Consider the following 15,000-nt stretch of genomic DNA (forward strand, 5'->3'; position numbering starts at 1 on the left):
AGCTATGGGCAGAAAACAAGGATCCAACCGGCTTCCTTGCTCATCTTTTTCGCCAAATATGAGTTATTTTTTGCACATATATAACTTTATTTGCATTGTTTTAGCGAAGTGATTACACATTGTTAGTTTTTGTCAGACGGCGGTGGAACATTGTTCTTCCTCCAGAGTGGAGACAGAAACAGTTTGAGAACCGCTGAGTTAATTGAAGTTCAGCCCGTTGGTGGGGTCCTCCACAACGACCCCAGTCAGCTCGCTTGGCCCCTATCAGCTCGTTTGGCCCCTATCAGCTCGTTTGGCCCCTGAGGATCAGTGATGTCCGTCCCCTGATCCAGACTGATGTCCGTCCTGCCGTTGTCCACCAGGTCTCTCCGGCTGCTCGTTCCTGCCCAACCAGTCCAACTCCATCGCGTCCTACGTCACCCTGAGGAGAGCCCCGGGGGCCTCTGCAGCCCGGGTGAGTCCAGACCGGACGACCTGAAAGTCTGAGCTAACCATGAGTTTAACACTTCAGCCCTGAGGAGAAACCTTCCTCACGTGTACGAGCGTTATAAACAATGTTCTCACCCTACGGTTCAGCTGCAGACAACCTCAGATATGCATGTTGTAAACTTTATTTAAATCGTGCTGCAGTGAGGTGCATCTGTAGTTTTTAAATGCAATACGAGGACGGGAATATTTCCTCTGACGGGAGCAGAAGGTTTTTTTTGCAGCAGTGGGACGAGACACGAGCCTCTAGTGAGGTCCAGATGTATTTGCATCCATGTTTCTGTGGTACTTTTGATCTTTTATTCTTCAACTCCTTGTTGCTGTTTCTCATTCCTCATTCTGTCCACGCTGCAACATCTCATGTCCATGTTCACGTATCTTTCCTCCCGTCCGTCCAGGAGAGACCAAAGAGTGCCTTGGAGCGTCTGTCGTCGCCCACTGAGGCCTCGCCGCCGCTCCCGAGCGCCGCGCCGCGCGGCCGGATGACGGCGGAGGAGCAGCTGGAGCGGATGAAGCGCCACCAGAGGGCGCTGGTGCGCGAGCGCAAGAGGAACCTCAGCCAGGGCGAGCGCTCCTGCTCGGGCCCCTCGGCCTCCACCTCCACCGCCGGCGCCGGCGCCACCGCCACCGCCCAGCGCTCCTGCTCCGCCTCCTCCTCCTCCTCCAGGCTGCCCTCCAGCACCTCCGACCCGCCGGCCTCCGTACGTTACCCTCCGCCGCCGCGCAGCAGCAGCAGACACAGGGAGCACCACCACTGCTGCTACGCCGCCGCCCTCCAGCCCCCGGCCACATAACCACCCGGCAGGGACGACCGCTAACACGCTAGCACGCTAGCACTCTCCGCCTCGTGCGACCGGCGGCTGTCGTCGTTAGCGCTAACACTGTGGAAAAGGGCTACGCGGCTTAGCTAGCTTGGTTAACGCTTTAACAACAATGGGAGACCAGATGGGCACGGTGGGGGGGGGCAGTCGCTCCCTGTCTATTTTTATTTTATTTTTCGTAAAGGTGCGACCGTGCTCCCCGCTGCCCCCTGGTGGCGTCTCACTGACACTTCTGAATGTAAATCCACCGAGAAAAAAAATGGAGACGGAAGTTTTTATCACCAGAAAGTAGAGAGAAGAGTTTATGTACAAACACGCCATTTATTTATTTACTGAGGGATATTTTCAGTATACAGTTGTACAGTTATATTTTGTAGAGATTTGGTATATAGAGCATATAGAGGAGTGTGTGTGTGGGGGGGGGGGGGGAGTATTCAGGTTGATGGAATATGAAGAAAAGAGGCGATGAGTGGCACAAATCATAATCACACCTCCCGGCTTTCTTTCCTTCAAATGAAATCTAAGTGCCTTGTTTTCGCTGACGGATCTGTTTTGCCTTTTTTTTTTAATCCCAGATTTACCAGATTTACTTCCTTTAATCTACGTTTGAATGAATCGGTGCGAGAGCTGCAGCTTTTGGACGGTGGCTTTTTTCTTTCTGTCTTTCTTCTTCCGTGTGGTGGGAGAGACGCTGCTGGGTTGAACCCCTAAAATAAGGAATACTTTGACATTAAGACTAGATCTAGTTCAGCATGGAATGCTAACAATGCTAACAATGCTAACACGCCTGGGTGGGAGGACAAAAAAAGAGGATTCACTCGAAATGTCAAAGTCTTCCGTTAACGTGGCGCAGAATAACCAGAATGTGTTTCTGAATACAGACTAACACACACACACACACACACACACACACACACACACACAGTTCCCTTCAATCCCTGAGTGTCCCGTAACAGTGAGCAATACATAGTCTGTAATCCTCTTTCCAGTGCACATAACCATCATCACCAGATAGCATATTTTATTTTTCTCTACCAGCATAAAAACACGTTTACACCATTTTATATTTCATAATCAGCCGCCTCCATTAATGCAGCCTTTTCATGAGCAGATTGAAATGTTGTTTTTTGTTTGGCGGTGGTTGATAATAACTTTGCAACGCTTCAGAGTCTGGAAGAGAACAGCGTGTACTCGTATGGGAGAACTTCACGTGGCCCCCGCTGCGCTGTTTTATGCATCATAAATATACAGCATGCGACAGGGCTGAAATGCAATAACAAGAGTTATGAACGAGGAGCGGCAACGGATATGAACCGTCATCAGGATGTCACCATATAGAGACGCAGCGGCCTGTCGATCACAGTAAGCCCCGCCCCTAAAGCGTCCCCTGCTTTGAGGTCTGTTTGACTCTAACAGACCATAATGTACTAACTGAACATCATGCTGTATAGAAGAAGACTAGAAACTAGAGATTGAGACATAAACTCATGTTTACAATGTTTACTGAGGGAATACATCAAGAGAGAAGTAGAGTCACTTATATAGACTTCTATACAACCAGAGGAGTCGCCCCCTGGTGGTCAGGAGAGAGAATGCAGCTTTAACACATGAAGTATAGACTTCTATACAACCAGAGGAGTCGCCCCCTGGTGGCCAGGAGAGAGAATGCAGCTTTAACACATGAAGCATAGACTTCTATACAACCAGAGGAGTCGCCCCCTGATGGTCAGGAGAGAGAATGCAGCTTTAACACATGAAGCATAGACTTCTATACAACCAGAGGAGTCGCCCCCTGGTGGTCAGGAGAGAGAATGCAGCTTTAACACATGAAGTATAGACTTCTATACAACCAGAGGAGTCGCCCCCTGGTGGCCAGGAGAGAGAATGCAGCTTTAACACATGAAGCATAGACTTCTATACAACCAGAGGATACTGTTTACTGAGGGAATAAATCAAGAGAAAAGTAGAGTCATTTATATAGACTTCTATACAACCAGACTTCTATACAACCAGACTTATTTTTGCAAGAAAACACAGAATTTGTCAGGATGAGAACAAGCCTAATAGTATGAATAATTATTATATTAATGTGTATGATATGAAGTCAGGGCTCAAAGAGTCGCTCACAGGAAAGGGTTGGGAACCTCAAACCCTGAGGTTCTCCGCTCCTTGTTCTTCTGACGAGTGTTGAACCCCCGAAAGCTTTTTTTTCTGCCTCATTGCTTCTCACTCTTCCTCGGCCGCGTACAGTTCACATCAGATCAAAGACAAATCAATAGTTCCCGGAGGTTTCGCTGGGTTGAAGAGTAGAAATAGAAGTAGAGCGCCTAGAGGAGCGAGCCGCTAACCGCTAACCGCTAACCGCCACCTAGGCCCGTGTCGCCGAGAAGCAGCGCGCCGCCGGTCTCTTCTGGTCGTCATGTAGAGAGTTGCTCTCCATAATAAAGAGTTCTTGCTGCTCAAACCTCTTCTGGTTCTTCCTCATCTGTCGGAGCGGTTGATGAATCTGTGTCCGCATGTTCCTTCTCTCTTTCCCCCTTTTGTTTTGGTTTCCCCCGTGTGTGTGTGTGTGTGTGTGTGTGTGTGTGTGTGTGTGTGTGTGTGTGTGTGTGTGTGTGACTTGATTCTCCCTGAGCGTGACGAGGTCGTGGGACTCTCCTCCCAGCATGTCCAACACTCGCCGGCCGATCCGACCGTCTGGAGGGGGAAGGATGCTTGCATGGCTTTAGACCCTCCTTGGATGATTTACTCACAAGTACCGCCTCACCACACACACACACACACACACACACACACACACACACACACACACACAGATGTTCTCCGTCCTCCTCAGCTCTTTTCTTTCACTTTACTGAATTACATATTTTTGTAATCATGATTAACCTTCACTGATCTCTTAAAGCACTCTGCTGGGATTATTTCCATTGTCTGTTTATCTGTTATTTCCTCAATTCATCTTTTGCTCTGAAAGTGATCTGCTCAAGTTCTTTCTTTCTTCTTTAAACGACTTCAAATGCAACAAGCAAAGATATTTATCATTGAAGACACAATAAGCAGCAAATATTAAAAAATGCTTGTAGATTTGTTCAAAACCAGTTGAATAACTGATTAATCGACTAACACTGTAAAATCTAATTTTCCAAATAATGTTTAACATCCAGGAGCTTTAAAACACGTGTTCAGACAATGTGTGTCTTAAAGGGCCAGTGTGTCGCATTTTGTTGCGATCTATTGGCCGAAAAGGAAACATTGTATTAATGTGTCTTTTCTCAGTTGGTTTTGATCTGCGACCTCGCCGCTAGATGGCGCCGCCTCCCACCCGCTGGCCTTTCAGGAGGCTGAAACGACGGCGGCCGGGTTCCAGATGTGTAATCCAGACTCTCGCTGTTTCCAGGTGTTTGATTGGCAGGAGGAGCGCCTCGCCGCCGAGGGCCAGAGCGACGAAGGGTGGAGTCAGGCGAAGGAGAGGGGGCGGAGCCAGACGGGCGAGTGGACGACGGCCACGGCCACGCTGGTACGACAGGTACGAGAGGTACGGGAGCTGGACCTGGAGCCTCTGGACTACGACCTGGACATCAGCCGGGAGGTCAGACATGAGACACTCGTCCTCCTTTTGACCAGATCTGCACTTTGAAGTCTTCAGTGACATCGTTGGCTCAATAAAACAGAGCTGTGCAGTCGACGTGAGGGAATGCTAACCTTTGACCTCTTGTCGGTCCAACGTGCAGCTGTCCAAACCGAGGAAGGTTCCCATCCCAGAGCGCTACGTGGAGTCCGACCCCGACGAGCCGCTGAGCCCGGAGGAGCTGCAGGAACGCGGCCGCCGGGCCGAGCGCATCAAGAACCTCTTGGCCAAGTCCAGGTGCGCAATCGATGTCCTGCGCTCCTTTCGCCCGGCGCGCTCATGCATCTATACGAGTGTGTGCGTTTAATCCCCGCACCGCTTTGTGTGTCCTCAGCTTTCGGGGCGTGCGGCCGGCGGCGCCGCTGGACTTCAGCGAGCTGGACTCGGCGCTGCAGCAGCAGGAGCGCATCATGGACGCGTCCCGCGCTCTGGCCTCAGAGGCCTCGCGCAAGAGCAAGCTGGTCGCAGGTCAGTGTCAACCGTCACGGCTCTGTGACGCTCACCTTCCTCCACCACCATCATCATCATCATCATCATCAGCTTGGTCGTGAGATCACAGACGGGTGGTACCTGACGTTTCCCTTCCAGGTGGTTGTGTTTCATCTGTGTTTGAGCTCAGATTGGTCTCAAGCCCAGAGAAACTGTGTGTGTCTGTGTGTATGAACACATGATGTGTTGTAGGTGTCGGTTCTATTCGTTCATTCATCAGCGAGTTCTGTCTTCATATGTTTTAGTCCCATAAATGTCAGTTTGGAACAGGACAAGTATTTAATCTGAGAATAATTTTTATTTCTTTGATTGAACCTTTTTTTGTGGTTTTGTAATTTCTTGTCGAGTCCCTGAGATGACGGTGTGAGCCGTCCCGCCTCCTTTTGTTTTGGGGTTGATGCCCAGCGGCTGGAACACACTCACTGTTCATCTCAGCCTCGCTGTCCAGCTTCCTGTTTTATTGCTTTTGCTGGAAAATACACACGACAGCAGCAGGAGCAGAAAACAGATGTTCATGTGTTTAATTGTGTTTAATTGAACGACCTTTGACCCTTTAACCCCAACATGAACCCTAGCACCTTCACTGTGTTTCCTCCTCAGCCAAAGCCGCTGCGCAGCACTGACCGGACGCACAACAACACAACGGACGCACAGCAACACAACAGGAGGACAAGGAGCGAGTCACTTTGCCAACTAACAGATGATCCTGTAACAAACGCGCTCACCAGACACATTCTGGACTTCTGATTCCTTGTTTTGTAATCGAATCATTTCTTGCTACCGCACAATGAAGCAATAATAATTTATAACACGAGTGAAATGCTTTTTAGAAGAAATCTGCAATCAGCTGTTTTGTAGTTTTTACGAGTGAAAAGAAGCCGAGACGAACGCTCTGACATCTTATTTATTACACTGTTTGGCTTAACGTGCTTTTTCCACTTCCACTGTACATTTTCTAAATAACTATCAATCAACCACAAAGTTTATGATGTCATATGAATTAAAACAAGTTAATTAGCTAGTGTCTTTTTGCCTTATTGTTTATTGTCAATATGTTTCTCAGTCACACTTTTAGCGGATATCATGTGACCAGATAAAACAAAATAAATATTCAAAAGGGATATACATATATATATACACACACACACACACAGACATAATATTCAAGATGTTTTGGCTAAATGCATTCTTTACACTCCACTTTGTTCATATTGTTATATTTAGTTTCTGAGGTCTTCTTCATGGTGAGTGTACATCCTTCATCTCCTCTGGTAGATGTTGTGGGCTGACATTCAGCTGCATCCTCCTCTCTGTGGCTCTGTGCAGCTTCATCTGTCTCTGGGCCCTGACCCTTGACCCTGCTGGACCGATGGAGCCAGAACCATCGCCTGAACAAAACAAAAGGATTAGTTTTCATTGGTAAAACTTATGAATGGACTTCCACTATTACTGTACAGCTGTTAGAGTTGTGACCCATCTTCTATTCACAGTTAATAAGCATTCAATCCAGTGAAATTAAAATGATAATCTAATCTGGCTAAAGTAGTTTATCAAGAGTAAAATAACAGCTGTGATTTAACTGCAAGCTTCAATCTATTCCACACCTCTGCATTCACAAGCTGCTGAAATGAAGGAACATGCACTTTAACTCTTCTTCATTCAGGCCCTTGTGAGCAACTGTTCTTGTGACTGTAGGGACCGGAAGTACACTTAACAGTACAGTTAACTTTTAGCCTTTAGCCGCTGCTCTTCTGTCTGCAGTGTGAAGAGAGGCCATGTGAGCCCTTCTGACTGGACTTTACCTCCTTGGAGCGCAGGCTGCGTTTCACACACCCGGAAGGATCGTTACCTACAAACGTAGCTAACGTACTGACGTACTGACGCTAGCTAACATACTGACGCTAGCTAACGTACTGACGCTAGCTAACGTACTGACGCTAGCTAACGTACTGACGGTAACGGTAAACGTAAAGTAAAAAACGTAAACGTAAATAACGTCATCACGCATACGACGCTACGACGCATACAACGTTAACGTTAACGTTAACGTTAACGTTAACGTTAACGTTAACGTTAACGTTAACGTTAACGTTAACGTTAACGTTAACGTTAACGTTAACGTTAACGTTAACGTTAACGTTAACGTTAACGTTAACGTTAACGTTAACGTTAACGTTAACGTTAACGTTAACGTTAACGTTAACGTTAACGTTAACGTTAACGTTAACGTTAACGTTAACGTTAACGTTAACGTTAACGTTGTCATCAAGCTAAAGCTCCGTTACGTTATGTTATGCGTTACAGTTAACGTTAACGACAAAAATATTACGACACACTTGGATGTCGAGTTACCTTCGTGAGTTAAACAGCATATTAAATTGTTGCTAGCAAACAAGACTTACCTCTAAACTAGAGTTCATTGCTGATCCAGTTGTACCGACGGTAACTTCAACTTGGAGCAAAGGGATGAAACGTTGGAGTGACGTAGACGCTGGAGACAACGCTGATTGGCCAAGACTCGACACAAAGATGTTTTATTTGAGAAGATCACTCACGACATCCACTTTTCTCCGCGTCGCACTCCGATCTCAGAAACGCTGCTCGGCCAGATGACTCACTCTATGGAAGCCCATTCCCGCGCACCGAAAAAACAAATTAGGACAAAAAAAAAACCAAAACAAATTAGGACCAAAAAAAATAAAATAATAATTACTAAATTAGTGACAAAAAAGGGGTCGAATGGCTTTTTTTTTTGGACTAAAATTTTTTTTTTTTTTTTTCTGGACAGAAAAAAAAAAAGTACTTTTTTTTTCTTTTCGTTGGCTTAAAAAAATATGGAAGCCCATTCTCGCCACACAAAAAAAGAATTAGGACCACAGAAAAAAATAAAATAAAAAAAGACCAAAATATAAAAAATTAGGTAAAAAAAAAAAAAAATTAATTAGGACCTCCCCCCCCCCCCCCCCCCAACAATAGGACCAAAAAAAATAAAAAGAAATTAGTAAATTAGTGACCAGAAAAAAGGGGGTTAATATATATATATTTTTTAAATCTTTTTTTTTCTTTTTCTGGACAAAAAAAAGATCTACTTTTTTTTTGTTGACTTAAAAACATATGGAAGCCCATTTCCGACACAAAAAAATAATTAGGACCACAGAAAGAAAAGAAAAATAGGACAAAAATAAAAAAATTAGGACCAAAAAAAAAACCATTAGGACCAAGAAATCAATAATTAGGAGCACAAATAAAGAAAAAAAAGGACGAAAAAAAAAAATTAGGGACAAAAAACTTTTTTTTTTTTTTAATTTTGCCAAAAGGTGACAAGTTTGCAGGTATGGATGAGATGCAAGAAGTTCAAGAGCAGCGAGCTGAGCTTCAAGTGTTACCTCAACGTGTCTGAAGACGGATGTCAGTGGAACGATTCAGTTTTTATTATTGTGAGATATTCAGTGTTAAATGGTGTGAAGGACATTTTAGCAGAAAACTGACACGCAAACAAAATGACTGAATATTTTCTCGATGTCCCGTCAGGGCAAAAAGATGCCGGGCTGATAACTTCCATTAGAATATCCTAGTTAAGAAATCCTACCAACTTGTTGACTAAAATGTTTGTGAAAACTCAGATCAGCAACACTCAGGAGGTAGCGTCCAAAAAGGGCTTCCAACTCATTCGCAAGAGGATTTTTATGTTTCCCCTGGTGGACAAAACGATCTGTTCCCTCATTGGAGAACGACTTAAAGTGATGAGGGTTAAAAAGTGTACTTCCACAAGGATTCACAATGTGAAAACATAGACAGAAAACCAGCTCCTCTGTCCGAGGGCAGCTCGGGTTGAAGTGTTGAAACAAGCAGACTTTATACCGACGATTCCTTTTATTGGTTTTCAAACAAGAATTCACAAAATGTACAACGAGTATACCGATCATGCTGAGAGCGATCCCGCTTCATCCAACATAAATCGTGGCCGATGCAGTGACTGTTAAAATGTTCAAACTAAATAAAAAAATGGGATTCTTTGCCATTTTAGGTTTGACCACGACGCAACCAAAAGCAGATTTTTCTTTTTTCTCTTCTCCATTTTTTTTTTTAAGCCTGCAGACTTTTCTCTTCCACCACACGCCCTCCAGGATGTGACCCGGCGCTGAGTGCGTGTGCAGAGAACATTTCTACGCCCGTAAAGAGGACTGCCTGATGGACGGTTAAACAAACGACGTCAAAATGTACAAATTTGAGATTACAAAAACTAGCTCCTCCCCCGCAGCCCTACGCCGACTTCACCGAGGCCGCGTCGTTGCCGTGTTTCCGCGCCGCGTCCTTCCTGTCCGAGCCGGGCTCGGCCTGGTCCGAGGTCTGTTTCTTGGGGTCGGCGGCGCTGCCTTCGTCCCGGGCCTCTGCGGGTTTCTCTTCGCTGCTGGACTTCTCCGGCGCCGTGTCTTTTAACGGGCCGTCCGCTGGCGGGGACGGCAACGACTCTCGCTCCGGGGAGGGCTGCGAGTTCCAGCACGAATAAAAGATGATTATTAATTATTCAAAAAAAATGAATGAATGGTGAATATTTTAGCCTTGAGCTAAAAGGACAACCCATTCTGTTTCAGCCGTGATCCTGACATCATTTCACTAGAAAACTACAACAAAAGCAAGTCCACACCCAGCAGTGTGAGTCCATCTGTGCTAATACATTTAAAGGTTTTTATTTGATGTCTTAAAAGACAAATGAAAGACCTGACCCCTCCCTCACCTCATTGAAACCCAGGCCACAGTGTCTCCTGTTCCGGCCCGACAGCTTCCCGTCCATGCTCTGCTGGTACTGCATCTCCAGCTGGTCGTTCATCTTCTGATCTTCATTCCCTGCAGAGGAGACACCCGTCACAGCAGGCACACCCAGCCGTCACAGGCCTATCCAATGCCAGGATAGATCTGTGCGGCGGACGTGCAGTGGGGAAGCCGGGTTAATCGCATTGGGCGTAAAGTGTGAGGCAGCACAGGGAGACGGTGGCTTTGATCTGACATTAGCTAGAAGAAATACGGCATGTTACAAGAAGCCAGACGAGGAAGCCTACCACTGCGGAAGTGGGATGTGGACTTGTGGTCGCCAATGACGAGACGTCCTGTGGGTTCTTTCTGGAGAAACAGGAAGAAGAAATCCCATTAAAAAATAAAATATAAATGTCTCTTTGTCTTTTTGATGCACTCGGCACACAATGAACCAAATGAAAGAATAGCGATCTGAAACACACAGAACAAACCTTGCCGGCGCCCATCAAACGTAGAAACTTCTGCTTCCTTTCATTGCTTCCCAGATCCGCCGCTGACCACTGGGTCGGCCCATCCTGCCAGAGACAACACGTTATCATCACGTCAACAAGACGCTCAACAAGAAGCGCTCATGTGACCGGATCATTTACAACACATTGTTTCTAACCAGCTGCTCGTCGCTTTGTCCTCTGGACTCACACAACACTGTCCAACGAGCGTCTCAGTCTGTTACAGGAATGTTTGATGTTCTTTATTTGTAGAATTCTCCTGAGGGAATATGTTGCCTTTTGTGTCGATAAGTATTGCTGAGTCATAGAAGACCCTCAGTGTTCATAAAACTTAATGTCACAAGATGATCCCACACACATGTGGATCTGTCAGATATACAAAGTGACAGATAACTATATAAAAAGGGACTGATAGTCAACATATTAATGATTACAACGAATATGATTTCGCAAATAATTTCCCTCACACTAAAAGCACTTTGCTGCAAGTTAGGCAGGTTTTTTATTATCGAAAGAATATTAAAAGAGAGGTTCAGGGACCCATTCAACTAAATATTCTGGATGATTTCATGTCAACAGAGGGATGCCTGTCTTCAATATTAAATATGTCATATTTATTGAATTGCGTTGTTGATTCTGGACACATGACAGCTATAGAATGTGTTCAGATTGTAAAACCCTGAGGCAAATGTGTGTTAATGAATTTAATTGAATCAGTTTAATGGTGGTGCACGACATTATAATTTATATTAATATATGTATGTATTTTTTACGCATTAGCACGCCTTCAGTGGTATTTTAAAGTGATAACGATGAAACACCTCCAGTCAAAAGACCCTGTTTTCAATTAACAATCGTACTATAAATTCAACCCGGACTCGTTTTAAACAGAATGTAAAACAACGTGTGATGTGTTTAGTGCAGGAACGTTTTATGTCGACCTATAAAAATACGAGTAAACGTTAGTTTCGCGCCGCAAACACACACAAAAAACGTAAAGAATAGCGTTAGCGAATGTGATGCTAGCATCACATTAGCATGTTCGCTAACGCTATTCTTGTCGCGACTCCGTGCCGCAGCTTTCATTTCCGGGGTTTCGGTCCAGTTTGTTTATTTTTCTACTCACGTCACTTGGAGACGCTGGTCGTTTAGTCCCATGCCGGTCCTCTGGATAACTCATTATGGACGAAAGCTTGAGTAAAAAAAAACAAATCAATGAAATGGCATGCCACCTAGCAAAGGCTAGCTGGATTTGTCAACAACCCTGCGTGTCGCCACTTCCGGTTCCGTCTTCTTCTACGTTTAAATGTTGCAGTCGGTCGCTCTGCTGCCGCTCACAGGCGGGTGGTGTTACCTCACCCTTAAAACAGACAACAGCAATGTCACCAACAGAATGTCATATACATCATATTATTATATTGTTTTTATATTATATTTAACTAGAATATCAGTGTATCAAACTGCTAGAGAAGTCATCAGATTCATAGATATATCCATGCTCAGATGTAGCCGTAAGTCATGGGGAATAAAACACTTCTAATTCTAGCAAACCACAAACAAGATGATTTTGAATATGTAGACTATGCATATTTCAGAAGATACATATCTGTGTCCTTCAGCAAGTGTTCTGAATTTAATGAAATAGTTAATTGGCCCAATTAAATGGTTTATTTGGCTAATGTGTGGATGTCCTTGTAAAAAGGGACTAAAGGGAATTTAATCACCTGTGTGATTTAAAACACAATGACCACCTCTAAAGCAGTTTAAAACGTTTTTTATTTAAAAAATAAATACATAATTAAACTTAAAATGTGTTTTTTTTCAATGATTAGATTTAGCCTCTTTGAGAAATGCAAATTCTTGCAAAGAAATAGTTTGAATTCATTAATTAAGTCTTTTTGGGAGGATGTTTAGAAACACATAACTCTGGTAATAATAATACTAATAGAGTTGTTGAGCAAGGCAAGGTTATTTATCTATCCTTGCACATTTACTTTACACGATGGTGTCTTTAAAAAAAGATAAAGAAACAAAATATACATATTGGTAATTAAAGGGACATAAATAAAATTGCAAAAATATAAACACAATTTCAGTGCAAATAAAGCACTTGATTTATTTAAAAGGCAGTCACCAGTCACAATATTTAAAGAGCAGTCGCTGCAACTCCTTTCAACATGTTAATTACATCCAGCGACATATTCCCCAAAGCGGTCGCTTGTGTTTTGTTTACAGCGTAAACAAAACTCTCCGCTGGCGCCATGCGGTGGCCCACCGGCAGGGGGCGCAGGAGGCGGCGTCATGAGGCGCTCGCGCCTCTGACAGGAAGCGAAAACACACTTTTCTGTCCCAATCATGAAAATATGAAGGAGAGTTTCCTCTAGTCCCGATTATTAAGATGAACACGAGTTATGAACCCAGCTGAGCTCAGAAGGACTTCAATATTTATTCATTTTATTATTTTATTTTAATTCACTGGATTTGTTCTCTTGAGCAAAATATGAAGAATAATCAAACTTTTAAGACTTTATACGTCATAAAAGAGGAGATCCATTTTTGATCTCCATATAATTTTATTCCTAAACAGAGTGCAACAATGTGTGTGTGTGTGTGTGTGTGTGTGTGTGTGTGTGTGTGTGTGTGTGTGTGTGTGTGTGTGTGTTTAATGAGACAATCATTTCTTACATCATGCAAAATATGAGCACAGAGAAAATTGTTTTAACGCATAAGGTAAAACTGTTAAAAAACACGCTATTTTATGTATATATATATATATACATTTATATATATATACTATATATATATATATATATATATATATATATATATATATATATATATATATATATATATACATTTATATATATATACTATATATATATATATATATATATATATATATATATATATATATATATATATATATAACATTTAACAAACATTACGTTTTAGTGTGTTTTGATGTCTGTGATTTCTGACAGTTTTAACTTCTTTATAAGGAAATAAAAAAATGTGTCCACGATTAAATAAAAGCCATAAAAGAAATAAAAGCAATAAGCCGAATGTATTTAAATTGTATTAAAAGTGGTCGCCACGAGCAGGTGACTACGCACACACACACACACACACACACACACACACACACACACACACACACACACACACACACACACACACACACACACACACACACACACGTGCGCGCGGATAGGAAGAAAAAGTGGACAGCGGAAAAGTTTGAGTGAGGAATAAGAGAAAGAAAAAGTGTTTATATTGTAATGAGCAAGAGAGAGAGAGAGAGAGAGAGAGAGAGAGAGAGAGAGAGAGAGAGAGAGAGAGAGAGAGAGAGAGAGAGAGAGAGAGAGGAGGGGGAGGAGGGGTTATCCTGCCGCTGCCTCTCTCTCCGTCACTGCCCCGCTCTCTCGCTTCACCTTCACACCGCCGGACGGGAAATAACTTCACATACTTTTTTTTTTATTGTTTTCCTTTTTTTTTGACACACAAACTCCTGTGCGCGTGACAGACAGCTGCTGCTCGGGCTCTGCGCAGCGATGGTGCCTTTACGCACGGGGGTCTGAAGGCTGCGCGACTCAACTGCTCGTGTGTTCGAGTCCCGGCGCGCTGAAGCTTCTCCATCACAGCCCGCGAGCTCACAAGTTGTTGCTTCTTTTTTGTGTTGTTGTTGGTGTGTGTGTTCGCGTGAGCCGGAAAACACGAAGCGAATGCCGAGCAAGTGACTTACCAGGTAAGAGACGTCCTGTTGCGCCCGCGTGGCCGCGCCGGGTGCCGCGCGCCCCGGTGCTGCGTGCGCGACTCGCAGCGGAGTTAAGGGGGACAAGCGGGAGGAACACGGAGGGACAGCGGGTCTGGACCGGCCCGGTGGACCGCGACCAGACCCGCGGGACCCGCAGAAACTTCTTCTTCTTCTTCTTCTTCTTCTTCTTCTTCTTCTTCTTCTTCTTCTTCTTCTTCTTCTTCTTCTTTTATTGTTTAGAAAAGTTGTTGTGTGTTGGAAGAAAAAAGAAAAGAAACTTTAATATTCTGCAGAGTAATTTTTGGATGTTTAAACTGACTCAAAAACTCAGTTCATGATAAAACAATAAGACATAAAAAAAGAGTTAATTGTCAACTGTGAAGTTATTATTAGTTGTAATCAACGCCTCGCGTGCATTAGATATAAAGATGAGATATGAGTTACTGATAATAACGACATGCAGCTCATAATAAACCCGCGTGTTCGTGACGTCGCTCGTCCCGCAGATGACGAGCTGCTAAAATAAATATAATTCCAACATGAAATCTGTGCTTCTGC

General features: G+C 44.0%; 3 protein-coding genes and 1 long non-coding RNA gene across 13 annotated transcripts in view; 2 read left to right on the forward strand and 2 right to left on the reverse strand.

Annotated features, from left to right (window-relative positions):
• Positions 1–6,616, forward strand: part of LOC137799763 (pleckstrin homology domain-containing family A member 7-like) — a 32,890-nt gene extending 26,274 nt beyond the window's left edge. For 3 of the 9 annotated variants that reach the window (XM_068596578.1, XM_068596581.1, XM_068596583.1), the window contains 6 exons: positions 363–454; positions 885–1,187; positions 4,705–4,896; positions 5,039–5,172; positions 5,270–5,403; positions 6,025–6,614. In XM_068596578.1, coding sequence (XP_068452679.1) covers positions 363–454; positions 885–1,187; positions 4,705–4,896; positions 5,039–5,172; positions 5,270–5,403; positions 6,025–6,047 — 878 coding nt within the window. In that variant the 3' untranslated portion in view covers positions 6,048–6,614. Of the gene's footprint in view, positions 1–362; positions 455–884; positions 1,188–4,704; positions 4,897–5,038; positions 5,173–5,269; positions 5,404–6,024 lie in introns of all 9 variants that reach the window. The other 6 variants (XM_068596577.1, XM_068596580.1, XM_068596576.1 and 3 more) reach the window with 4 other exon arrangements.
• On the reverse strand, positions 6,449–8,036 carry LOC137799766 (uncharacterized). Its single transcript, XR_011079445.1, has 2 exons — positions 7,827–8,036; positions 6,449–6,812 (listed from the first exon to the last, which is right to left on the reverse strand). It is a non-coding gene; the product is annotated as an uncharacterized lncRNA (long non-coding RNA).
• Positions 8,037–9,275: 1,239 nt separating this feature from the next.
• cunh11orf58 (chromosome unknown C11orf58 homolog) lies at positions 9,276–14,665 on the reverse strand. The gene is made up of 6 exons (XM_068596493.1): positions 14,431–14,665; positions 11,815–12,048; positions 10,671–10,754; positions 10,485–10,545; positions 10,163–10,272; positions 9,276–9,912 (listed from the first exon to the last, which is right to left on the reverse strand). The coding sequence occupies exons 2-6, from the start codon at positions 11,866–11,868 to the stop codon at positions 9,688–9,690; spliced, it is 534 nt and encodes a 177-aa protein (XP_068452594.1). The 5' UTR covers positions 11,869–12,048; positions 14,431–14,665; the 3' UTR covers positions 9,276–9,687.
• Positions 14,119–15,000, forward strand: part of LOC137799695 (transcription factor SOX-6-like) — a 103,904-nt gene continuing 103,022 nt past the window's right edge. For both annotated transcript variants that reach the window (XM_068596490.1, XM_068596492.1), the window contains exon 1: positions 14,119–14,433. The gene's annotated coding sequence lies outside the window, so the exon portion shown is untranslated. The remainder of the gene's footprint in view (positions 14,434–15,000) is intronic.

This window comes from Clinocottus analis, unplaced genomic scaffold (assembly GCF_023055335.1).
Source record: "Clinocottus analis isolate CAN_PGR_092001 unplaced genomic scaffold, fCliAna1.0.p SCAF_38, whole genome shotgun sequence".
Classification (NCBI taxonomy): domain Eukaryota; kingdom Metazoa; phylum Chordata; class Actinopteri; order Perciformes; family Cottidae; genus Clinocottus; species Clinocottus analis.

What these genes read in the sequence shown, in the direction of transcription:
- cunh11orf58 (XM_068596493.1), bottom strand. Translation starts at nt 11,868, where the DNA reads ATGAGTTATCCAGAGGACCGGCATGGGACTAAACGACCAGCGTCTCCA. An exon ending in GACCAGCGTCTCCAAGTGAC is followed by an intron (nt 10,755 to 11,814) that starts GTGAGTAGAAAA and finishes TGTCTCTGGCAG; the next exon opens with GATGGGCCGACCCAGTGGTC. An exon ending in CACATCCCACTTCCGCAGTG is followed by an intron (nt 10,273 to 10,484) that starts GTAGGCTTCCTC and finishes TCTCCTCTGCAG; the next exon opens with GGAATGAAGATCAGAAGATG.